Source organism: Blennius ocellaris (genome assembly GCF_963422515.1).
Source record: "Blennius ocellaris genome assembly, chromosome: 4".
NCBI lineage: Eukaryota > Metazoa > Chordata > Actinopteri > Blenniiformes > Blenniidae > Blennius > Blennius ocellaris.
The window spans coordinates 5,669,362-5,694,344 of record NC_137653.1 but is presented as its reverse complement, the minus strand read 5'-3'; the positions used below and the strand labels follow the sequence as shown (position 1 = coordinate 5,694,344).

General features: G+C 40.7%; 3 protein-coding genes across 4 annotated transcripts in view; 1 reads left to right on the top strand and 2 right to left on the bottom strand.

Moving 5' to 3' along the window:
• Positions 1-1,362: 1,362 nt before the first annotated feature.
• cfap107 (cilia and flagella associated protein 107) lies at positions 1,363-3,508 on the top strand (the record flags this gene model as incomplete). The annotated part of the gene is given in 5 exon segments (XM_080495375.1): positions 1,363-1,473; positions 2,108-2,218; positions 2,579-2,753; positions 3,206-3,357; positions 3,359-3,508. Coding segments are annotated over 5 exon segments (699 nt in total).
• A 1,684-nt stretch (positions 3,509-5,192) lies between these two features.
• On the bottom strand, positions 5,193-7,469 carry klhdc7a (kelch domain containing 7A; the record flags this gene model as incomplete). Its single annotated transcript, XM_080495374.1, has 1 exon — positions 5,193-7,469. The coding sequence occupies one exon, from the start codon at positions 7,467-7,469 to the stop codon at positions 5,193-5,195; it is 2,277 nt and encodes a 758-aa protein (XP_080351500.1).
• A 3,680-nt stretch (positions 7,470-11,149) lies between these two features.
• The window catches only part of igsf21a (immunoglobin superfamily, member 21a), a gene marked incomplete at both ends in the record, with an annotated part of 186,120 nt that continues 172,286 nt past the window's right edge, over positions 11,150-24,983 (bottom strand). Inside the window, 4 exons of one of the 2 annotated variants that reach the window (XM_080494498.1) lie at positions 11,150-11,226; positions 16,213-16,251; positions 18,920-19,112; positions 21,294-21,394. In XM_080494498.1, the coding sequence (XP_080350624.1) occupies positions 11,150-11,226; positions 16,213-16,251; positions 18,920-19,112; positions 21,294-21,394 (410 nt within the window). The remainder of the gene's footprint in view (positions 11,227-16,212; positions 16,252-18,919; positions 19,113-21,293; positions 21,395-24,983) is intronic. The other variant, XM_080494499.1, reaches the window with a different exon arrangement.

Genomic DNA, 24,983 nt, shown 5'->3' with positions numbered 1-24,983 from the left:
CAGATATTGAATGCTACAGGTAATTAAGTGAGAGAAACAGTGAATGTTAACAAATGGATTGTTTGTAAAGGCATTGACATCACTGTAGACCCGGATAAGGATGTGAGTTTACCATGCTCCTCTTGAAGGATATGCTTTCCTCACACAATTTAGTCACATGTTAAAAGTTATTTTCTTGTATGTTTTAAAATATTTAATTGTGGTGTGTTTCAGAGATCCATTGAAAATTAAACATACTTACCAATGTGTGAGCAAGCAGCTGAAAATAAAACGTATTTTATCGATAAGGCGATATTTCTGTGTACTGTCTAAAAGTCATGCCTGTTCTTATTAGTTTTAGTCCAGTTTTTTGTTTTATTTTATCATTTTAAATTGCCTCCATCAAATTTACATTACATTTTCATTTGAAAATATGCTTCATTAAAGCGTATTTATTTATTTATTTACAACCCACAGTTACCCAAACCAATCACACCAAAGTCAATATGTTTACAAACAAATCGGTATTAGTGGCCATCAAACTGTGTGTACGTTTTGCGTGTGTACAAATGGGATCTTATCCGCACAATGCCTCAGGGATCTTTGGGAGTCTCTGTGACGGTAATATGTCAACAAACCAGCAGATTTTCCAAGAAATTTAAATGCTGGAAATACGTGTTTGGTACGCGTGTAAAGACACATTTTCTTAAAAAGAGTATTGACAACATATCAAGGATGTACATCAACGAGTCAAACTGGGTCCTAAATTTGTCATTTTTTCCAGTGTGGGTTCTGGTACAGTAACTTTAAATGAATAGCGTTTTAACTTCAACTCAAACTATTACATCAATTATTTTGAAAAAATATATAATTGAAAATTATAAAAAAGAAGGCAAACGAAGCTGAAATCTGTGATAGTGACTACTGTGTGCCAAAAAAGTAACTGTAATTCCTTGAGCTTAATCCTAAGAGGAAAAACAACACAAATGAAATTCCTCCCCTTATATATTAATTTATGACTATTCAATAAAAAAAACTCAATTCAATTTAATTTAATTTAATTTAATTTAATTTAATTTAATTTAATTTAATTTAATTTAATTTAATTTAATTTAATTTAATTTAATTTAATTCCTGGAGAAAAATAGATTTGTGCCATTGGCTTGAAGGCAGATATTTCTTTTTAGTAAAGATATCAGACACGTCCTGCCTGCCTTCCTTTTTGGTGTTTGCAGTATCCATGGCAGCAGTGCTCCATTTCCCCTCCTGACTGCCAATATGAAGTCAGGTGAATGCACCTACATACTATCTGTTTGACTGGCTAACCTCGTTCTAGCAGGGTTTCGGATTTTCCCTGATAAGTTTGTTGACACCAGGTAAAGTATGAACCAAAAAGCTATGACACAGGATAAATGGGCCCAAGCTGGATGGAGAATAGAGCAGAAGTATTCAAACAAAGTGCTGTTAGGAAACTGGACTGAAGAAAGACTTAAGGTAAGCAATTTTTACCCCCCCACCCCCACCCCCAACCCTCTATTTAACCACTCGGTGGTCATTGTCTAATTCTCAAAAGAATCCCAGAAGGTTACTCCCCAAAAAATGTGCATTCATTCACATGTCCCATTGTTTGTATTTCAACAGCAACAAAAAAAAAATAAAAATGTATGTACCAATAGGAAATAGTATTTGAGTCCCTGCATTAGAATGGTATTTTCTGCCTTAAATATAAAACTTTGAACATGAGAACACAGGCAATGTGTGTCATTTCATGCTGCATCGAGAACCCGATGCCATAACAGTGGCTGGCTGCCAAAGGTTTTGTAGGACCTCAGTTGGTAGTCAAATCTATAGCAAAGTGATTAGGCAGCCTCCGTTCAGCTACATCAGCACAGCCTCCTGGTGGGAGAGGCTGGAGCTGGAGACTAATTGCATTGACGTGAGGTTCAGCCACAGGCTGCTGGTTCAGGATTTGAGAGGAGAAATGACTTGAGAAATACTGTACAACAGTGTGGATCAATACTGAAGTGTGAGCTTTGCTGATCCCTGCGCCCGGCTCATTGCTCAAGTCCGTGTATAGCCCTCTTTCCTCACTCTGCTTTGCGGTGTCTGTTTATTCCATCCGACACAGTTTACTCGTGAGCCAAAGATAGCCAACAGCACCAGTCGTGTCGACTACCGGCCCCATTGGGACTTCAAGCCAGACGTCTCTGCAAGAAGATCTGCCCTGCTGAGAGCTGAGGTCAGCCTTTAGCTGCTCATTCATGGCATTAACACCAATTGAATGCCTGTCACAACCCTGCGAGTCAGGGTTTCTTATCTAGATTGTGGGCACTTCTGCATAATATTGATGGCTGGGATAAAGGCCTACGATAAAACTCTTCATGAAAGCAAGTTTCCTGTCAGACTCAGCATTCACGACAAACGAGTGAAATCATCAGATCTGCTGGGTATTTAAAGGCTAGTTAGAGCAATTTACTGCTGTCACATACTGGGCCTTTTGAAGACTATTGGAAAAGAATAGGTCATGCCCTCTGTAACTTAATCGAGTGAAGCCCACTGTATGCATGCTATGCCAACGCTTCTGTGTATTGTTACGCAGGGGCTTCCATCCAAGATACTGTTTGCCCACCCTGGCCCATCATCCTCACATTATTTGGTCACGCAGTATGAAGAAAGCTATGGGCATAGACACTCTGATGCTTTGCCCACTCTGCAACCCTGGCATGGAGACAACTTGGGAGGGCAGCCTGAGAGGTTAGACCGGCCAACATCTGGTAAGAGCACAGTGCAAAGTGCCAAATATCCAATCGCAGTAAATATACATAAATTATCAGAAATGGAACTCCATATTAACCAATTACAACTAGAGAGGTTATTCCCATCTATCATTTCATGATTGTTGTGTTTGTTTATGTATTATATTTTCACCATTCCCCCACATACATTTCTGAAGATGACAATGAATTTGATTATTGGTATCTAAAACATTGCCATCAAAAAACACTTTTGTGTGGCATTCAGCCCTAGATTATTTAGAGGAATGTAGTAAACATAATGAAGTGCATTAAATTTTGCATGAACAAAACACATCAGCAGTTGTGCACATGAACAATTAAAAGGGGAGGTGGCACTCGGATGTCTTTTATTGTTCCAGATCAGTCAAACGTGTAATTGATGGCCACACTAACATGGCTGTTGACGTTTTTTTTCTTCTTTTTCTTCACAGAACCTCCGACCACGATTGGCCCTCTGCAGTCCACAAATCACTATTTCAAAAATCAGCAGTCTCACCTCCAATCTCTGACTGTGTACAGGTCAACATACCAGAGACACCCACTTAGTGCCTTCTGCCAGTGCCGCTTTGCCAGGGCTTCACACAGGGCTCTCCAGCCACCTCTATGCACCCAATCACCACAACAAGGATCTGGATCTGAGACAGCGCTCGCTCTTACAAGTCCCGGATCATTGTCTGTTTCCTCTATTACAACAGGCCTGCAGACAAAACTGTGACTCTCAGATTTCCTCGTAGGCTGCTTGTTAATTTCAAAATGTTACTCCTCTGACTTATTTCTTTCCATTAGTTGGTAGCATTAAAACCTTGAACGGAATAGACCATTTGGGAAATCAAAGGGAATTAAAGAAAAATAAAGACGATTCCCATGTTGGTGTGAGGTTTACCGTGCATGTGTGGTAAATGACTCGTCTAGGTGTTTTGAATACTTGTGAACATGCAAGTGTGTGACTGCAAAAAGAAGATGAAGGGGCTATAAATGATGTCCACCCTTCAAGAGGGTAATTGCATGCAAATTATTTTATCTCTCTTTGCACTGTTCATATCTGAAAGTCAGCAAGCTATTACACAACATAGCTTCTCCCAAGAAAACAAGAACAAATACACGAATCAACAAAAAAAGTGTTCATGCCTAAACTGACCCAGAAAACACATTTCACCCCAGGCAACATCTTAAGGGACATGTCCAACTCCCTTCCCATTAGGTGTTCAATTACTGGGAATCAAAGTGTTTAATTAGGAAGAATCAAAGAGGCTTATGTTTGATGGTCAAGAGTCTGCATCTGCCTCCCTTCTCACCGCCTACCTGCTGCAGCTTTGCTTTAATCCCCGCCAGTCACCCCATCTGTGCTGATGCTTGTGTATCACATGTTTCCACTGTTTTGTGGAAAGTCGACGACATGTCTTACACGGAGCACTGGTGTGTTCACCTGGTGCACCACATGGTGGTGCTATAGCAGCATGTTGTGCCCTGTGCCTTTGAGGTTCTCAGCTTTACTGTCTGTACAGTGAGAAACTGGTTGTAAATGAGCAAACGATTAGGGGTTTCATATTTGTATCGTTTTTATATACACTTTCAACATAATGGTCATTAAGATAAAATAAATTGCAAATGTTCTTGTGTTACGATATGGAGAATGACAGACAGTGATAAAAGAACCATATGATACAGAAAGCACAGTGTTGAAACAATAATCGAATAGTTCAATCAGTAATTATTCCAAAATATAAAATACAAACATGTCTTTCTGGTCACCAAAAACACCACGAAAGAAAAACATTGCAAGTCTGACAGTTTCAAATTAAGTACCACTTGTTTCAGGAGTTGAACTATTTGTACTGAATGACACTCATTTGCATCCTGTCATATTTAAAGAGCAACTTCTGATAATTACATTGAATCCTAGCCACTGTGTAAGTTATGTCTGTGCCCTACACGAAAGAGCACAGAGATAGATTGTCACTATATTGCCCAACCTCTATGAGTTGGACCTGAATGAACTCATTTCCTCAGATACGTTTTATTAGTTGTTGTTTTTTTTTGTTTATTTTTTTTTTTTACAGTAAAGAGGTTAAGCATCTGTGATGACATAAGACAAACATAATACCAGGAAGGAGTGGCAAATCAAAGAATCAAACTATTTACATGGCAGCACACCCTGTGTAAATCTAAGCAAACAGTAGTTTGACTACCATTAAGGGTCTCATATATTACAGCTACTGTGAGGGACAGGACATAAGAAAACAAGAACAGAAAAAAGAATACATGGTGTGATATCGATCCAAGAAATCGTAAAGACACATCAAATGAATGAAAGTACATTGCATACAATTTTGCTTTGAGGAGTGAGGGTGGGTTAAGCATACTCATCTTAATAAAATCTCATGTTCAATGGAAAAGTGAATTTTTTTCTTTTTTCTTTTACACACTTGTTTGCCGAAGCTTCTTATCGGGTAGTGACAGGACAAAGGGGGAAATTATGCCTTTGGCTGCCGAAAGGACACTCAAATCCTCGTCTGTGAATGCCGGAGAGATCTCATCAGCCACGAACCTCATGGTGAACTGCCGGCTGACGCAGTATATTGTGCCATCCATGGGGACACAGTGGAAGGCGGGGCACCTCGCTAGCCGCCTACAGCCACACTCATACCATAGTTTTGCCACTGTATGGTAGCGGTACACAGTGACACCCAGCAGTTGGTTAACATCAAACCTATACAGAAATCTCCCCACAGCCACCATGTCTGCAGTTCTGTCTTTGCCGCCTGCGAGGAGACTTGACCTCCAGGTGTTACTTTTCGGATTGTAGCGCAGTAGTATATACCTCAGACTCCCCCCAGAAACAAAAAGCTCTCCATTGCACACTGAGACATGATGTGCCACAGCAAATGTATCATTAGGCAGTGGAGCCACAAATGTCCATCTGTCCAGTTGAGGGTCATAGCGCTCCACTGAGGAGAGGCACTCCCCTCCAATGGCGTAGACGTAGCCCTCTAGTGCTGCCAGTTTGCAGCGGGGTCTGGCCTCATTCATAGGACTGATCTCTTTCCAAATGGATGTCAAAGGATTGTAGCAAAACACTCGCTTTGAGGGTGTCATTTCTCTGTCAGAGCCTTGGCAGCCTACGGCCACAAATAAGTAGTTATCCATTGTGCACATGGCACATGCTTTAGAGATGACCTCCTGTGGGATCAAGCAGAGTGTATGCCAGGCATCTTTGTAGTCATCATAATAGTACACTGCGCTGGACACCCTCTTCTGCTCGGCTGCTGCTGCTGTCTGCTGCTCCGTGTTACTCACCCAGTCTTGAGGGTCCATGTCGGCAACCATGACAAACCTTCTGCCCCTCATTCTTTGCTTTCGGATTTGCTCCCTCTCACCAGCCATTAGCCGACCATAAAGGCTGGGATCTCTGAGCACCTGCAGGTAGTTGTCTGACATGACAGACAGTGCTGCTTCCTGCACAGCCGTGTGGCCTTGCCTCTTGGCCAGGCACAGTGTCTCTAAACAGTTTCCCAGATCAAGCCTGCTCTTCAAGACTTCCAAATCTGTGCTATTGTCCATGTTTGCTGGCAGATGTAAAAATGGAGCCCCTGCAACAGCCTCTAGATCCACTCCATCTTTTACATTAAGGCCTTTGCTCTCTAGGGAGGGACTGATCATAGGGTGAACACAGTCATTGCCAGATGAAACCATTGAGTGAGTCATTGGATTTAAGGCTCTTGAAGTTAGAAAGGGAACAGAAAGCTCAGACTCCTCTGCTGCAGACAGATAACTCTCCTTGCGTAGGAGTACAGACCTTGCAGGGTGCCTCAGGTTGAGACTTCTTTGTGAGGAAGCCTCCTTGGCAGTGCTTTGTGGGAAAACGAGATCGCGCATAATGATGGGGCTTAAAGACGAAGGCGACTCCGGGAGAGTGCTACTGCGGCTTCCAAACTCTATTGGCTGGGACTCAGAATTTCTCTCATACTGGCCGAGCTTAGTTTTAGAGTCTGTAACAGACTGAGAAGAAGACTCAACGTAGTAGTCATATATTTTTCCTCGCACAATCTGATCTCCCGTTCCTTCCAGCACTACATTGGCATCCTCCACTTTGATCTCTGCCTTGGAAAGGAAGCTGGAGTAAGCCCCCAGGCACCCCAAGTCCTGCCTTAACTCCCTGCCCACACCCACACTGCCCTCCAGCTTCTGCAAAAAGCAAGGGGAGCGGCGCCCCGTTGCACTGGCCAGCCCACTCTCTGTTGGATAAGGAAAGTTCAAAGTAGATCCGGATGAAATATTACTGGTGGCAGGATGCACCTGATTCTGGTAAGAGTGTAGCTCTTCTTCCTTCCTGGTAGTCCAGTCATGATGTGACATTTGAGCGGTGTCATTTGTTTTCTCGTTCCCTGATGTTTCCTTGAAAGTGTGACATGTCAGGTCACCAGTGGCGGAGTCCGAATCCGAGACACTGGACTGTTCATCCTCATCGCCTGTGCCTTCCTGTGGTGAGCCTTGTCGTAGTGTCGTCTTGCAGTTTTGGCAGGTTGAATTCTTGGGCTTTTTGTCATCCTTGACAGGGAGATGAACTTTTCTCACATTCCTGGAGTTGTAAAATTTGAGGGCCAAAGTGCCCAGCAACACTATGGCAACAGACACGCTGAGTTTCAGCAGCAGCTGCATGTCGAACTGGACTCCCACAAGCTCCGCAGTGGGCATCGTGATGGCGGCAATGACTGGTTGACTGATCCCGCTGAATGGTATTTTCACTGCTCCTCAGGTGACAGCCACTGTCTCATTGTAAAAGAGCCGCTGTGATCTGATGACTGCGCCTCTTGGCCCAAAGGATCAAGTGTAAGACGATAGCTCTCGAGCTCCTATTTGCATCCCTGCCTGTGTAGAGGCGGAGCACTTGTCATGCACCACCTGTGGCAAGTCAGATGCAGTTTCAATGACTATACACATCATATGTAAATGCCTCAAAGATCAATATTTGGTTATGCAGTTTGTTCAGTCATCTCATGACTCTGCAAAATCTATGAACCATGTTCAATAATTTCTTGAATCAATCATAATCATCTGGTTGGACTGAGGAAATATTTGTTAGTTTTTACATAAACTGGTCTGATTCAGACCACAATTTATTATATAATTTCCTTTAAAGTTGCTGAAAATATAATGCCCCTCCTCTTACAACAGTATATGTCAAAAGCTGCAGCAGCAGTGCACAGTTCGGAAAAAGCAAAAAGGGTGGAGAGTAATGATAGGTGACATTCATCAAATGCTTAATAACCAGGATACATCTGTTTGCACAGCCATGCCACGGATCAAAGGTCCTTTTCTGTGCCACCACAGATGCTTAAATTACACTCTCTAAACAGGAGCTGAAGATTGCTATCAGACAGTTGAATAGCAGTGGCATGGCATTATAAACGCATTGGAACCATACAGATAATCCCCAGAAGAATGAACACACATGCAAAGGGAAGATTCCCGACAGAGAAATCTGACAGTGCTAATCATTTTCGTACGCTATGCTGAGACACAGACATGTACTTTTGTCACTCGGGAGCCATGCCACTCAGTTCCTGCCACCAGGCTGTCATTTGTATTGCTGATAATAACCTAGAGCGAGGCATCGGTCAACAACAAAACAGTGTTTATTTTAACAACGCTTTGTGGGAGGGTTATAAAGATGCATCATATGGAGACTTGTACAGAGGGTGTGTCCACGCTGACATGGGTGCCGTTTGGTCATCTGATAGTCAAGCCTGCAGACGACAAACAAGAAGCCGGATTCTGAAAGCACGGCTGGCTCCTGAATAATTCACAAATGGACTATAGAGGCAGCTTATTATCCTCCCCGTTGCTCCCAGCTTCAAAAATGATTCAAAACACTGCTGAGAAAAAATACGATAGTCAACAGTGTTCATTGTTGTGTGGAGGCACTTTCACCTCCACATGCTTTTGCTAACCAGGACGGGGCTGTGCCAAGTGACTGAGCAAAAAAAAAGAGAAAAAGGCATTAAAGTCCATTAAAAAATACTTTGTTCTTTTTTTCTGCTAAATCAAAACAAACGAGAAGCATGTTGTGCCAAGAAATTATTGAATCTAACAAAAAACAATATCATGTAATTTGTTACAAAAATAACAAAAAGAAATCACACATAAAATCACAGTTAAATATTTGCAGAAATCATATCGATCAGTTTCACAGACAAACCTAAACAAGGAGTCTAACTGAACAAATTTGATTGAATATGAAGTATTTCTTTCTGGGTAATTGTATTTGTATCTTAGCAAGATAAACCCACTTTCCTTTCTTGATGGTGATTGATAAATGCAGGATGCTACTCTTGAATAAAAATGCAGTGATAGCTGAAGTATAATACTATATGGTGTGGATGTACAGGAATGTGTGCCCTCTGCTTTCCTCATTGGAAAAAAAAAATAAAATTCAAAGTGCATATGACTGTTAATAATGTTTGTGCTATGCGGTTCTCATCTCCAGAATGAAAAAATATGGATTGTAGCTTGGCAAGGTGAGCTGATATCCCAAATGGATGGGTCTATCCTTTCTATTCACCTAAGCTTTAGAAATATCTCCTCTTACCTGCCACCTGGTTTAAACCTTAATCCCTTAATACATGTTGTGTCCTTAGAATAGCTTAAATTGCAATTCTTGTGAAGTCCAAAAAATGTGGGATTACTCTGCATTAAGCTACGCTTCTCTAAAAGAGTAAAAACTGCGAGGGGGTTAATGGCAATGTCAGAATCTCCTTCAAAAGCAGGGTCAGGATCAATACAATCACAAAAATGTGGAGCAAAGTAACTTTTGATAGTCCCCAGTTGAGAATGAATAAAATGTCTTTCCACACAGTTGGACTGTCTTCAATTTCCCTGATTTGGTTGAATTAATATCAAATTAGATTGTAAAAACCAAAACACCCGGAATCATCTCACTTGCAAAGTGTATGCATATTTCATGTATACGGCATGAAAGAAAAGAAAGATGCACACCTAACAGCTAAAGATGTTGAATACTGTTTTTAATTAAAGTCAAGGCTTTTGAGTTTTATCATCTCTCCATTTTTAATACAGGTGAAATGAAACAAATGCAACAACCCTGTTTACACAAGCTGCCTCAGGTGAACTCCTCCCTGGAATGGCAGCTAAAATGATCCTACAAGTACTGTAAATGTCTGGGTTACGTTTTGTACACAATGTAGGTCACTTAAGATAGTATGTCACAAGTAAATAACTGGATTACAGGCCAGTGACAATGAGTTGCAGTGCTGTCAATTGCAACACACCAAACGCAGGAAGAATCTTCAAACGTCACATGCACCACAATCCCAAAACAGCAGACACATGTTAGATTTTTTTTTTTTAACTCCCTCCTTGGAGACCTGCCATATAGATATAAAAGGCCCAAATGAAAAACAGAAAGGCTGTAAATGTTTCCGTCTTTTCAGCCAGGAATTATCTCTGAAAACATTGTTGAATGAAGTACAAACAAAGGTGGAGAAGTGTAAACTCCCAACTATTGCAGCAACCATCCCTCACCATATCCCATATAACCTCTTTAATTATTTTCATTATTTACACTGATGTACACAAAATACACTCAAAAATGAGATTTTTTTTTTGTTACTTGATGCATTTAAATCCTCTTGTACATTCCAAGCCATCAGAAAAAAAACAAGAAACTTGTATAATAATAATAATAAAAAAAGAAGGTTGTCTTGGAACCACATATTGTATTTGTTCTCCAGTGGTTTATCACTTGTAGCTAATCGGGTGCGTCCCCGGACACGTAACACAAGGGTGGAGGGGGTGTGGTTGATAAGAGTGCCACAGTCAAAACCAGTTCCCTTTTCGTCCACATTTCAGTCAACACCAATGATATTTTGACTCATTAAAATAAGATCCAAATGCTTTTCTCTTTTCCATTTTAAATCAACTGACTTTATTGATCAACAGGCAGACGTGGGACAAGAAACAAAACAAAAAAAAAAAAACCCAAAAAACAAAAGGTGCAACTGGGCAGGGCTATATAGGAGGTGGTTACCGTCATGTTCATTATGTTGTTCTTTTGATATCATTATCGGTTATTATTTTTGTTACAAAAACAGTGAGGCGCCATCATGAGGTGGCACTGTTTCCTGATCAACTGACATATGGAGGGTCTGATGACTGGAGAAGGCTTGTACTCGTGTGGAAAGTGTGTGTGTGTGTGTCTGTTTGTACATATATGCACATTTTATGCAAGGAGGACGTGTGTGTGTGTGTGTGTGTGTGTGTGTGTGTGTGTGTGTGTGTGTGTGTGTGTGTGTGTGTGTGTGTGTGTGTGTGTGTGTGTGTGAATGAGTGAGTGAAAGTGTCTTGGATGAGAGGTTTCACGTCAGTTCCACTGTCACTGTGAGGACAAGCGCCATCCACGTCAGTCCGAGCACGTCCATGCGAGGAGCTTCATCTACAAGCACCAAGGAAAAAACAACCAAAAAAAATCCATCACAAAAACTGCCAACTTTCTTTATTTAAAAATACAAACTTAAAAAAAAATCATTACAGCACATCGGATTGCTGAAACGGTGTTGTGGTAGATTAATTCCAGTTTTTATGACTTAAAAATGCCTCTCATATGCAACGTAACCGACTTTATGAAATAACTTAACTCAGAAAACTACAGTGCATTTGTACAGCATTAAATAAGCTTAAATGCTAGACAATGTTTTTCAAAGTGTATTTGTGAAGTACTTTGTGAGACACTTTGAAGCAGACTTAGTGCTTTATGGTGTAATTCAATAATAACAAACGATGATAAAATAAACATGCACGAGAAAAAAAAAGTTGCCCTTGACAGCTATGACAACTCTCAACAATGTCAATTCCAATTTCATGCATTACATAGCACTCATTACACACAGGCTTGATTGCTTAATGATTTTACATGCGGTAATTAAAATAGATGTACCTCTATGCATGACTGTACTATATTCTCACACTAAGGTAAATTATTTACTTCTGGTGGAGTTGTTGTTCAAAGACAAACAATTAGACAATTCCTCTGTGTACACCTGAGATTTTAAGTCATCAAAAGAGCAGTTTGAATAAAGAGAATTAAACCAATAGATAAGGATTCATGTTTCTGTGATAATGAGCTATAATTAAAAAAAAGAAGAAAAGAAAGAAAATACATTTGATTTGAGCAAAATTAATAAATCAATGAGGAAGCCCATCATTTTCAGGTGTAGAGTTTGTAACAAATTAAATGATTATAACCCAGCATGATGCTGATGATTTGAGGCCCCTCCTTGCATGTGAGGCTCCTAAATTAAGGCTGAAATTAATAAAGTGTTTGGAGACTTAGTGAAAATTTGCTCGATCAGGAAAGCTGATAATTTCTTCAAGAAGAAGAAAAACATGTCGTAGATCAGCAAGAGGACAAAGAAGGAGAAGAAGGAGACGACATAAAGCAAGAAGATGACAAAGCAACAAAATGATGAAGTGGAAAAAGAAGATGAAAACAAAAAATAGACAAATAGAAGTGGAAGAAAAGGGTATTTTCAGGACCTGATAAAACTGATTTCAACATTGAGGCGTCGATTAATTAAATTCATAAATCGAAGTCTGTCAAAGCTTTTATTTTTTTTTAAATTTCCTGAAAGCTCCTCAAGTGGCCTTCCTAATCCTTGGATTTGAATCTGATCATTATTAAAAGAAAACATGGCAGCAGGAGGAACACACATTTTTTTTGTGTCTTTGCATAAGAGACGGGGACAAAACTCCAGCAGGAGCCTGAAAGAAACAACTGGAAGCTTTTGTGAAGGTCAAAGATCAAACGATGTTTTTAGTTAGCGACTTGAGTGGCTGAATAGTGTCACTTTGGCTCCAAAATATGAAGTATTAGTCAGTTTTAGATGAGTTTATTGGTAAAACTTGGTTTGTCTTAATTTACTTTCACACAAATCACCGGCAGATCATATCGTCCAGGTTAGAAAAAGTTGAGCAATTCTGATAGCAGCTGCAAAGTGACTTGATGATGCCGACGTTCTCTGCGTGAAAGCAACACAACCTTTTCTGTACACACTACTTCCACTAACAGGAGTTTTCTGCGTGTGGCACTTTGAAGTGCACTGATAATGACATACAGTAGTACCGCTGCACCGATGTGAAAAAAATACAAATAAAAAAAATAAAGCCCCCATGTGAGTTTTGGTGCAGTTTAGTCAAATACAAAGACATTCTTTGTGTCCCAATGTTTGAAAAATCCTCACATAAAACGACGCCATGTGGAGTTAACCCTCCCCTCATTTCTTTATCTCTTTATTTACTTTATGTGTGTACAAGTCATTTCAAGGCTGTCAGCAGGATACCATATTTCAGAAGGGAGCTCAGTAAATACAGCGGCTTTTTGCCGTTATTGTTTTGAGCTCCCCTGCGGATGTCTTACTGAGAGGACAGTGGGACTGAAGCTGCTGAGGGAGACAAAGTCATCACTGACTGTGGGTGTGTCTTTGCTGACACAACCAGTAAGCTTTTTTTCCCTGGCCTACGCAGAGACCGTGGCTGATCACGATGTCAGCACGAGGCTGGCCACATTAGGGTGTGGTCACATGGGGAATTATAATTTTGATCTGGTTAAACCTGTCTGTGAATGCAGCTCATTGAGCATGAACGCTCCGTGTGCTGACGGACGTTGAACGTATTACTATGAGCTGGATGCCGTACAGTTGGATCATATGCTTGGCACGACTGTTTAAATTAATCAAGCTTTCATCATGACTTTCTTTTTTAATGAATCTAAGTCCCAGGGAAACTATATAATGTGATACTTCACATACATTGCATTCCAGTCGGTTCTCGCAGGTCACACAACATTAGACAATAACAACTGGATCTTCTCAATAAGTATTTCATCTTGTTTGGTAATGGGCTCAGCCAACCGTAAGATCATCATCTGATGTCCCCTTCCAGTCTACAATCATAGATGCAAGTCGCCAAGCCATCTGTTTGCCTTCAGTTTTTGGCTCAGACCTCAGTGCATTTCTGCCAACCTGTTTTTTTTTTTCCCCCCAACAACTGAGACTGATTTTCTTTGAGAGCATGGTTTTTGTTTTGTTTGTTTTGTTTTAATAAAGGATCATTTTACCTTAGATGTACTGGATCTAAATGCCAGCTGAAAACACAATTCTGATGTTTTAATATTCTAGAGGATTTCAGTCGAGTTTACTGACTTTACAAGCTTCCATGACATTTCTCCTTTCTGTGTCTCCGAGTCTGGTTCCTGTTACTGAATTGACCTCTATTCGAAAAGAGGATTTACATTTGAATTTTGCATGACACTGTGGAAGATGACAGATGTAATATGTCTGTGCAAAAATGCAGATTACTTGAATTCAGCCTCTGGCTCTTGCTTTTTTTCCCCCCCTTGTCTGTAAATGGAATGTCCATGTGCTGAGACTTTATTAGCTGCAATGATTTTTTGCTTTACGGTTATACATCTCAGTGTCACAGACAAGAGGCTGCATTGCCCACAATAAGGTGACACCCCCAAACTTTGACAGTTGCACCAGCCTAGAGCCTGACAGGTACAGTATTATGTGGCAGAAAACATGTCACAGTTTTGTCCTCAGTTTTCACTCATCTGTTAAATTCAGTTCATTGCCATACAGTGCCACTTGACAAGCTGTGTGGGGGACTGGAACTGTGACAGAGATGAATGAATGTAAGTCCCCCATGGGAAGTGTATGTCTCTTGTCTGCTATGGTGTGGATGACTGACAGAAATGGTCCTTGTTGCTCGCACTAGAGGAAGAATCCAGTATTCTCGGGCTTTAAGCTGGAGCACGTGTTCGTTGACCTCTCAGGGCTGCATCGTACACTAATTTGACTTGCAGGCGAGGCTTGTCTGCACATCCAGGCTGACCTCATTCTGTCCTTGCTGTGACACACCTGCTCCTATGCTTACCATAGCATTTGCATTCTCTGATTTGCATCCCTGAGATATGACTAGCAGAGAAGGGAAAAAGGAGGAGGAAAAGAAATGGCAAAATAAAGAGACAATGAAAAAGAAGATGGTGGCCGAGGAAATGAGACAAATGAGGCGGTGGTACTGAGGTAAGGGACCAGGCAGCAAGGCAAGCCCATGTCAGACAACAATACATTAAATACATTCATGCACACATATTGAAAACAAGAATATATTTTCCTGTATCTAAAATGATTTAATACCTATCAATTTAAATAGAAAACAAGTAGAATAGAAAGTGTATAATCTTTTTTTAATTTACATTGAAATATTATTTTCAATACCCTAAATAGTGAATAACACTACATTTATAGGCATTACTGAACAATGCACTGTAGTCACAAATAGCTAAAAGGATGTAAATATAGAAACATTATTTCACAAGTATAGAATGCACATCTTTAATGTATAAGTGGTAAGAATAAATGGGACTTTGCAGTCACAATCATTGAAAAGTAATTTATCCTCGACAATGCTGTGATTACTTTTGAATCAAATATTTGTTTGTTCTATGGGGTCAGGTTAGATTTTGTTCTTGGGGTATCTTTAACCTCTTGAAAGTCTCTCAAAACTCAAAATTCACACTATTTAGTTGAATGTGGAAGCTGTTTCTTTTTTTTTTTAATTACAGCATAATCTACACACTGTGTGAGGCCTCAAGGAGAGAAAATCTGCCTTGAAATCAGGGATTGAGAGTTATGCTAAAAAGGAAAAGTGGGAAACGTGAATATGATGAAAGGGGGATAAACGGCACAAGTGAGGAAGAAGGATGGAGATAAAGAGCAAATACAAAACGATGAAGGAGCACAAGCTGCTGGCACGTGGAAAGAGACAGAAAGTGAGTACAAAAGTCAGGAAGTGGAAGGAGACCAGGAGATTGGAGTAGAAAGAGATGGAGGGAAGCGGTTACAGGGAGAGATAGAAAGGTTGTTGTCACAGCCCTGCGGCTTCTTGTGACAATCCCTCATCTTTACATATGATAATCTCACAAGCCGCAAATGAGCCACCGCTGCACATACGAAACACCAATAATCTTGCAGTCAACCAGAAGTGACAGGCACGGTTAGTCAATGGTAGGAGGCTGCAGCTCGGTGCGACTGAACGCCAGCAAAGATTAATCCTGAGTGATTCATTCTCATGCGGTCTATGTGGGGCAAAGCATCCAGGACTGAATCAAAAACCCTCCACCTGTCAATACAACAAATGATGAAACCACTGTCTCCCTAAGAATTTGCCTCTTTGACGTGTGGCAGATTCCTGCACGCAGACCCCGACTAAACAGACTGCACTGTCAAGATTTCGTTCTCATGCCACATCGAGAGTTACGGGAAACATGGTGATGATGATGAACTGATACAGGAGGATTTATGAAATGTGTTGAATTGAGAGCACACTCAAAGCCTGTCAAGTCCAGAGCTGAAATACTTACTGTTCTGATTCTGCGTGTTTTTCATCATGCTTGGATTTTCTGTTGAAAAGGCAGACGACACAGAGTGATTATAAAAAAGCAGGGTGAACTGCTTGAGAATTACAAACATAAGAAGGATAAAACAGTCATCTCTGACACGGTTTGTGGCTTTCTAATGAAGCTGAACTCCGTAGTTCTTGAAGTACAGTACATGCTAAATGGCATATCCCTTATGAAAAAGACTCGGGTTGTTAATGGATCTGGGAGCACAGAGCAATGCAACAGGACAACCAGGACAGTCTGAGCAGCGGTGAAACAGCGGAACTCCAGCTAAGGTCAGTCTCAGTAGAAGAAATTCAAGAAACTGGCTCCACCTTAAATAAGAAGCACTGGCATCTAACCTGCTCAATACACTCCGACAATGTTTTTTGTTTTTTTTCCAAACATTCTCACCGGGATAGAGTAATTGCAAAAGAGGGAAGAAGTGGGGCTGGAGAATATTATGAACCCCTCTTAAAATCCACTTTGTGAGCTATTTTTGGCTTCAAGACTGTATATGAGCAGGTGGAAGCTACATATACAGCACAGTGTGAAACTTTACTGGTTTCGATTCAGCCACATTAACACAGCGGCTCCTCTGAGAGGCCTCGAGAAATTAGTGTGTGCACTCTCCATATGCACACTCGTGTTTGCCTGCCCCTGCAAATTTGCATATCTGTGTGTCTCTGCAAGTGTTTGCAGTTTGGGAGACTGTGTGTGTGTGTGTGTGTGTGTGTGTGTGTGTGTGTGTGTGTGTGTGTGTGTGTGTGTGTGTGTGTGTGACTGTCCGCTCCCTCACTTCTGCTGACTCACTCCACCGTAATCTCCGAGGTTATTATCACTGAGGGTGGCTAAAGATGAACATCATCAAACCCTGAACACTGCTTTTCATCGGCAGAGAGTCTCTGTACCAAGCAGTTATAAAGCTGTATTATTTCTGATTATGTATAGTGAACACTTGGCTTAGTGAGTCTACAAATACTTCTATCTCTTAACACCCAGCAGAGAGAGAAGTGTCTCATCTCACGGCCACAAGGGATAGTGCCAAGGTCACTTAATCACCATTTACTTCCCCTAAGCGTGAGTGGAAGCAATCTACAAGGAGCAGGTAGACAGATGGGCCATACTAGGCACATAGCCGATGACACCTGAGGATGCATCAGGGTGTTAAATAGACATTATCACACTTCCTAGCAAAATGTGTCCCAGGGTAAGGCCTCTCTGAAGGGGCACTTTCCCCCTAAAGTGTGTTCTTATTAGACCCGCCCAGTAATTTGTACATTTGCGACATACTTTAAACACCGTTCGAAGGACTGTTTCAGCCAGATGGAAGTATAAAAAAGACAAATGTCCATTGTTACAGAGTTGATCAAGTACAAAAAAGATTACACTCCAGGTCTCAAGTGCATGCATGTGCCTTCCACACATTTCGGTGAATTTGTCCCACTTGTTTTATTGTTTAGTGATAAAAGTCGTTGTCGCACAAACAACGTGTAACGTCGGTGCTCTTATCTCTATACCTGGAAAGGCTTTCAAACATAGGTCTGGCATAGCTCTATCTAAACAATACAAAGCTAATACTGATAGAGCTGCTTGCACGCCAACATGATATTTTGCATACGGTATGCAGGAGTGATTGATTGCTGTGCTTAGAGACAATCATTGAGAAATGAGGGCATGGAGAGAGATGAGTCTAGTTCTCATACAATCTGCAGGATGAGTTACATTTTGTAGAACCCTTGAGGACCATCGTCAAAGCGGACCTCTTCGCTTTTCTCGTTCACACAAACAAATGAGAATTAGAGCTCTCATCATATTGCACATGTATGACAGAAAAATCTGTTTTTGTAATACTGTGATGCTCGATGCAAAATGAGTTTGAGTTGACTGTGATTGACTTTTCTGGGAAAGTATTGAGGGTATAATTAGAGATTGAGTCAATAAAAAAAGTGCAAAATATTACAATATTTTCATATAAATTTTGCTTCAAAAAACGGCATTTGACTAAAATGATGACGCCAAAATGAGCTCTTTTCAGGTCTTGGAAGTGTGTACAGAGTAAACAGAACAAGAGGAGCAGGACACACAGTGATTAATAGAGCCTGTAAGCAAACCAGCTCCCACATCAACACCTGTAAATATATTATTTTCAACTTCCAGTGAACTTGTTAGTCTGGGTGATTTTCTACTGTCATCTACATTAAAGTACTTTTCGATTTCATCATGAAGCTCTGATGCCTTTTTGCTGGTGTGTTTCAATGAGAACAGTATTAAGACATGCCATTAATGAAATAGTCACCAAATCCCTTGCGATAGAATAGTTATTCTCTCTAAGTGCTGCTTTAAAAAGGAATGTGTTGTTGAGCCAATTAGGGATACAATCTCTTATTAATCACACACTTAGCTGCATTAATGATTCATACCTAAAGGCGGACACATAAATCTCAAAAGTACTTTCCAAAGATACTGTAGGAATGACTTTTGTGAAATTATGCAATATTCAGAGATGTTCAAATGTGTAATTGTATAAGTGTTCCAGATAATACTTGAGAAACAAAGTTGTACAGTGGCAGCATTGGTTCATATTCATTGTCTCCTAAATATTTAATTGAATCTGAACGCTATTCAATTCAACTGCAATAGTTTTCAGACTGGGGTGAGACGGCGTTATCGAGCTAAGGGTACATACCAAAGACTATGAGGCGAGTGTGTGTATCTGTGGAGCCCAAAGGATTCTGGGCCGTGCAGCGATACATGGAGCCGTTGAGCTCAGCCGGCACTCTCTCCAGAATCAGCTCCTTCCCTTCACGCTCCGTGCTGCCGTCCAGCAGGCGCCCCCCGACTCGTGTCCAGGTGAAAAGTGGCTCAGGGAAAACCTCATTCTATCAGCACGAAGATGGGGTGAAGAAGAAAAAAAGAGAGAGAGGGAGGGAGGGACAGAGAGAGAAAATATAGGAAGGGGTTGAAAGGGCAGTGCAGAGAAAATCTGCAAGTCTCAGCCACGAGATTAATAGCAAAGCATACATGAATAATACAAAGTCCAATTTCCCCCCTCACGCAACCGCAAGTTAACAACATGCATTAATAATCAACACTTCATTTTACAACAGTTTTAGGGGTTCCAGCTCTGAAGCTTTGTCAAAATGAAAAAAAATGTCAATCACACCACTGGGACATCACAGGTATTCAAAAAAGATATATAATATAAAGTATCAAAAATCTATTTCCACATAGTCATTAAGCAGAAGAGATTGGAGGTCTGATCTGGCAGAAATTGAATGAAATAGTGCAAAATCAAAGTACTTTGCATGGCACAACAGTTAACAAAGTAAGTGTGGCTCAGTTTGATTGATTACGCAAAAGCACAGGAACTCAGGAGGAGGTGGCTCATTTGGTTAAATTCATAAAGTGGAGTGAATCATAACTAGGCCAACATTTCTATCGGTTTTGTGCAACTGCAGGAGTGTCCGTGCATCCTGGGAGCAGTTTGGCCACGTTTCCTATCGGATGTTCAGATTCCCATACAGCAAGAAATATAATACAAAGAAAAGAAAAGGGATATAAAAAAATAAAGGAAAACAAAAAGAAAATGCCTTCACAATTTCACAGCTCTGTATATATATATTTAGTGCTTGGTATGAAAATGCCCTTGGAGAACTTAAAGTGACCTATACTGAGACACTTTATTCAGTAATAATTTAATGAAACATGCCTAAAGCAACAAGGAAAGGACCTCATGGTAGAAGTCACACCGCAATATAAAATGCTATAATAAATTCCAGAGGGGAGTATCTTATTATATCAGAAAGGTGGGAGGCAAAATGACCAGTCTTGGCACACAACCTTATCTACTTGTGAAACCCTAAAGCCTAAGTCCGGTGAAGTATAAGGGAAATTTGCTTTCTGATCAATCTGCACGCACCGACGCCTGTGCTGCCGAAGGGCCTGAATGGCTGCGTGCCACAGTGTTTATAATACCCCATCTCAACCCTGTGCAAAGGAATGGTTTAAAAGATTCCCAAGGTCACTGGGCAGACATAAACATGTATAAATCTGTGCAGTCCATAGCTCAGTGCACTAAGCCAACAATACCACATATTCATTTTCTTTCATAAAAGTGTAAAAAAAAAAAAAAATCTAACAGAATCTGACTTAGGATTTCTATGAGTTCATGATTCAGTGACTGGGAAGTAACAAAGGAGATTTGTACGGTGGTCCATTTGCATGTTATATATCAGGATTAACCTTGTTCTCTTCACCTGACTGCCTCCAGCTGCCTGGCTTCAAAGTGTCGATCCTGTCAAAGAGACCAGGACTATCTAGGGGCCATTCACACCAGGGATATGTTTTTTTCCCCCCCTTTTCCTTTTGGCAGGATATGATCGTAGCACAAAGACAATCTCAGTTATTGGGATCACGGGGCAACTGACAGCAGCAGAAATGACAATGGCTGGTGTGGTTACCGGCCTGTTAGAGTTATAACACTGAACACACTTCTTTAAATTAATGAATATCTTTTGCATTTAACTCATTTCTTAGTGGTTTATTGCTTGTTGCAGTTATATTATCCATCCATCCACCCATTCCTCCATCCATTCATCCAACAAATTGTAAACTCAAATTTAGTTTGGCACAGTGATTTTCCTCCAACAGAATGGATTTGATCTTTATGTGCTCTTGCTAGAAAATGTTCACTGCAGCGTCAGGCTCCATTTGGATGTTACGTTTATGATCTCATTCTTTTGTTTGTTTTTTTGTTGTTGTTATTTTTCACTAGAAATGAGCAAGCTGCAGAAGACAACCTACATATAGCATCTCATTTATTAAAAAAAATGTAGTTCATGTCTTCCATGTAGATTTCACACTTTGTGATTCAATCCCACAGGCGGGTGGACTGCATGCTTGACCCCCTTCATATGCACAAATTAACACATCAGACTATTATCACTGTGCTCTACAGAGGCCACAAAGGAAGAGTAAACAGTCCGAGCTGTCCATGCGTTACTAATCTCCTGCTATAAACTGCACATACCCATCATTTTCCCAAAACCCCATGCACTTACCCCAGGCGATCCTACCTGGAATCCTTGCACCGATATGCGCACTGTGTCCCCCACTTTTGCCCTTGTGGGGGACATGGAGAGTTTGGGACCCTTTGGAGCAGCTGGAAAATGGGAAAAAAAAAAAAAGACAAAGGGACAAAAGGTCATCGTAGTAAGCATTGGGAACAAATCCTGCCGGACACCTGTTTTGCCGCAGAGGGAGAAAGACAAATACAATTTCCTGTCAATTAAGGTCATGAGGCGAGGTGGCGGGGGACCGGCAGGTTCTTTCATCCAGAGGACTGCGCTGGATTTATTCCCTTTTGGAGGGAAAAGGAACTAAATTGGGTAGATGCTCATTACTATAGGAGAATGGGAGTGCAACGGGTGGAGTGTGGAAGCAGTGAGATAAGGATACTCTGAGAGCTAATTCCCTTGTCTTGGTGTGGACAGCAGCACCCAGATGGCTTTCATTTGGACCTTCTGAAACAATGGGGTGCAAGTAGGGGAGGGTTTCAGGCTATTTCTAATATTATGAAATTATGAGGGGCCAGTGATTGTCCTGTGTATGTGGTGTTGCGATAAAATGAATAATTTGCATAATGATCTAAAAAGCTAAGTCATTTCAGCACAGTGCTCTGCATTGGGCCAGCATATGCGGGTTCTGCATGATTTGAGATGATTAACAATTCCCCTAAAGATAACTGCTTCACACACTGTGCGCTTCCATATGTTAAACAAATGGAGTGAGCAGCACATGTGATGAGACACATGCTAAGGGCATCCAATCTGTAATGTCACTAAAAGTCCACCCAGGAGCTTTATAGTTAATTTGGTGTGAACGCTTAATAAAAATCACACTGGGTGCTTGCTTTATTGATGACTTAAACTAAATAAATATACAGAGAGATTACTTTAGTTTTTAGCTATTAATCTGGAGAAAAACTGTCACTGTGTGTAATGAGTCAAAGCTTTTTCTTAGGCAGTCATCGACTACCAGCCTGCACTGGACTAATGGATTAGGACTTACACTGTCATGTCTGTAAATAGGATTGAGCATTTAGTATGTACAATATCGTCTTTAGGGCTTTTTTTTTTTTTTTTAAACAGAAGCAACAGCATTTGAATTGCATGGAGTGGTTAGAGAAAATCGGAATGACACAAAAGGGAGTACGAGGAGGTATTCAAATTTTCAGGGAATATTTCTGCACCACTTGACAATTTGTTATTCTGTATAAATTGATTCATTTGTCCCCAAAATCAATGCAGAGCAGCACAACTGGTGCCAAATCCAGGAACAAAGTTTGGCAGGACTAACTTTTTTTCAAGATTCAGGGAAAATATTCACATATTTGTACTGGCAAACTCACCAAAAGACATAATGTGAGCAGTTTGACATGAGGGAATGTTCCATCTCATGCCGAAGACGGGTGGCATTTCACAGGCTTGTTTTGGCATGGTAGTATGAAGCACTATTTTTCCAACTCCTACACACTAATGGAGGGGTATTTTTGAATTACAACTGGTGTCGTGGCATCACATAGAGCTCGCAAGGCATATGGCCTGGGAAGATGATGGCCGATTTCTGGGATTTTCTCCAACAGTGGCAGTTGGTGTCCCTACGTCACCACCTTTGATTTGTGCAGCATGCAATGAGATGGACATGACACGGCCTCTCTCAGCTGACGGCATCACAGGGGAACGCACAGCTTCACGAGAGGTCAGAAAATAGGTAAAAAAAATAAAGGCAACTGCAGACTTTGCGTCAGGTGTGCTTTAATAGCGAGCTACCAACATCACCAGGCCTGCGCAGCTACAAAACAGACTGTAGATGAGTTGAAGAACCAGCTGCATTAGCTGGACGACTCTGTTTTTGATTAAAGAAGCAATAGATTAAACTAAATTTAAAAAGTCAGAGAAACCACATGATTGTTCCATGATAAGGAATCAGACCCTGTTTCGGTGGTCCACCAATAGATCTCATAAAAGTTGCTTGAGACTTGATCCATATAGTTTTGCAAACATTAGGGTAATTAAGTAGGATCAAATATTATGATTTTTCAAATGTATCATCTGCATACGATTGTTGAGTTTAACATTGAAAGATTTAGTGAAGTGAATACACACTTCTACTCATTGTGACAAACCAAACTGCAATGAATAAAAATGTCAGATAAGTCAGACAAAGTCTCAAATACATATTTTGTGTAATATGATTGACACAAGTGTCAGAATTATATTTACTTATATGAGGGGCTGGTGCTGCTGTCTTCCATTGGTTGTAGTAATAGACTAATGTAGATGACCCTAAGTAAATGAAATATGGATTTTGGTAATGCTGTAATTTCTGAGTGAACAATTAATTTTTTTTTTTAAGTTTCACATCTCACTATAACATTTGGATATTAAAATACACATATATGTGTGGATACACTCTCGATATCTCCTAAAATACACACTAAGAGACACATGCAAAGAACCAGACGCCGAGCATCTACTCTTTGATTATCACAGTCTGGCAAAGAAAAACTGGGAAGTATGAATACGTCTGCATCTTCTCACTGCTGTACAATGTATGAAATGAGCATTGCGATGCCGGTCTAATGATGCTGAATAATATACACCTCAGTTCACCGAAGACCAAAACAAAGAAGCGGTTTCAATTATTGAGATGTGCTGTTCCTCAATGATAGTCAGAAAAACATGGATGCAGATCTTATCGAGGTGAAGCGCATCTTTAAGGATCCCGAGGCCCTGCACTAGCTCCTGCTCCATTTGTATGGCTTGCACAGAGTCGAACATGAATATTCATGAGGTGTGATACAACAGTAGTCGATTGTCAGACTGTCGCTCCGTCTCCTGTGGCGATATTAAATCTCTGAAAGATTTATTACTTATGAGCACTAAAAAGATCTTCCTTTCATGTCCTGACCAAACACACCTGAGAGAAGCAAGAGGGTTGTGCACGAGTGCAATTATCCAGTTACAGCTGCGTAATATAAATGAATAGGGTATGTAAGTGATAGGAATCCTTGGGTGAGCTGTTTCATAGTCACATTCAATTACAGCTGCAGGGTGCTGAAATGCTCAAAGAATTAAGGGCTATTTTGTCAGTAATATGAATCAAATCAACATATACTTAAGACACAACCATAAGCTCTTTTTGAGGAAAAGGAAAATCAGCTTCCATGATGGATCGAGCCCGAGGTCTGCGAATGCTTTGAATTTCAAGTGTGCTCTAATTAGTACCAACAAATGCACATTTTCTGCTGTCTTTTCTTTAGTTTGGTGCGAAAAGAAAGGCGAATGACTGGCGAAGCTCCTTCCATCTCTTTAAAAGAACAAAGGTAGCGATAAATTAATGACTTCAAACACAGCGGGGGAAAGGCTTGTCAAAATATTAGCGCCTTTGACATTTAGCAAGCGTTTCACAGGGCTCATTCCCCTCAGGGTGTGTCATCTGTTTTATCAACAACATGTGAAAAAGGCAAAGAGCTGTTAAAATCCTTGCTGCAATGCTTTGTCTTGAGAAGACAGCTCCTGTCATTATACCTTCAGCTGATACTGCCGTCTCCCTCTTGCATGTGATGTACTATATTTCTATTCACTCGGGATATGACAATGACAGTTATTACACTTCAAAAGACGCTTTTCTGCTATGAGATATATTCCCACCTGAGAAAATGACAATGCCGATTGCAACAATTGGTT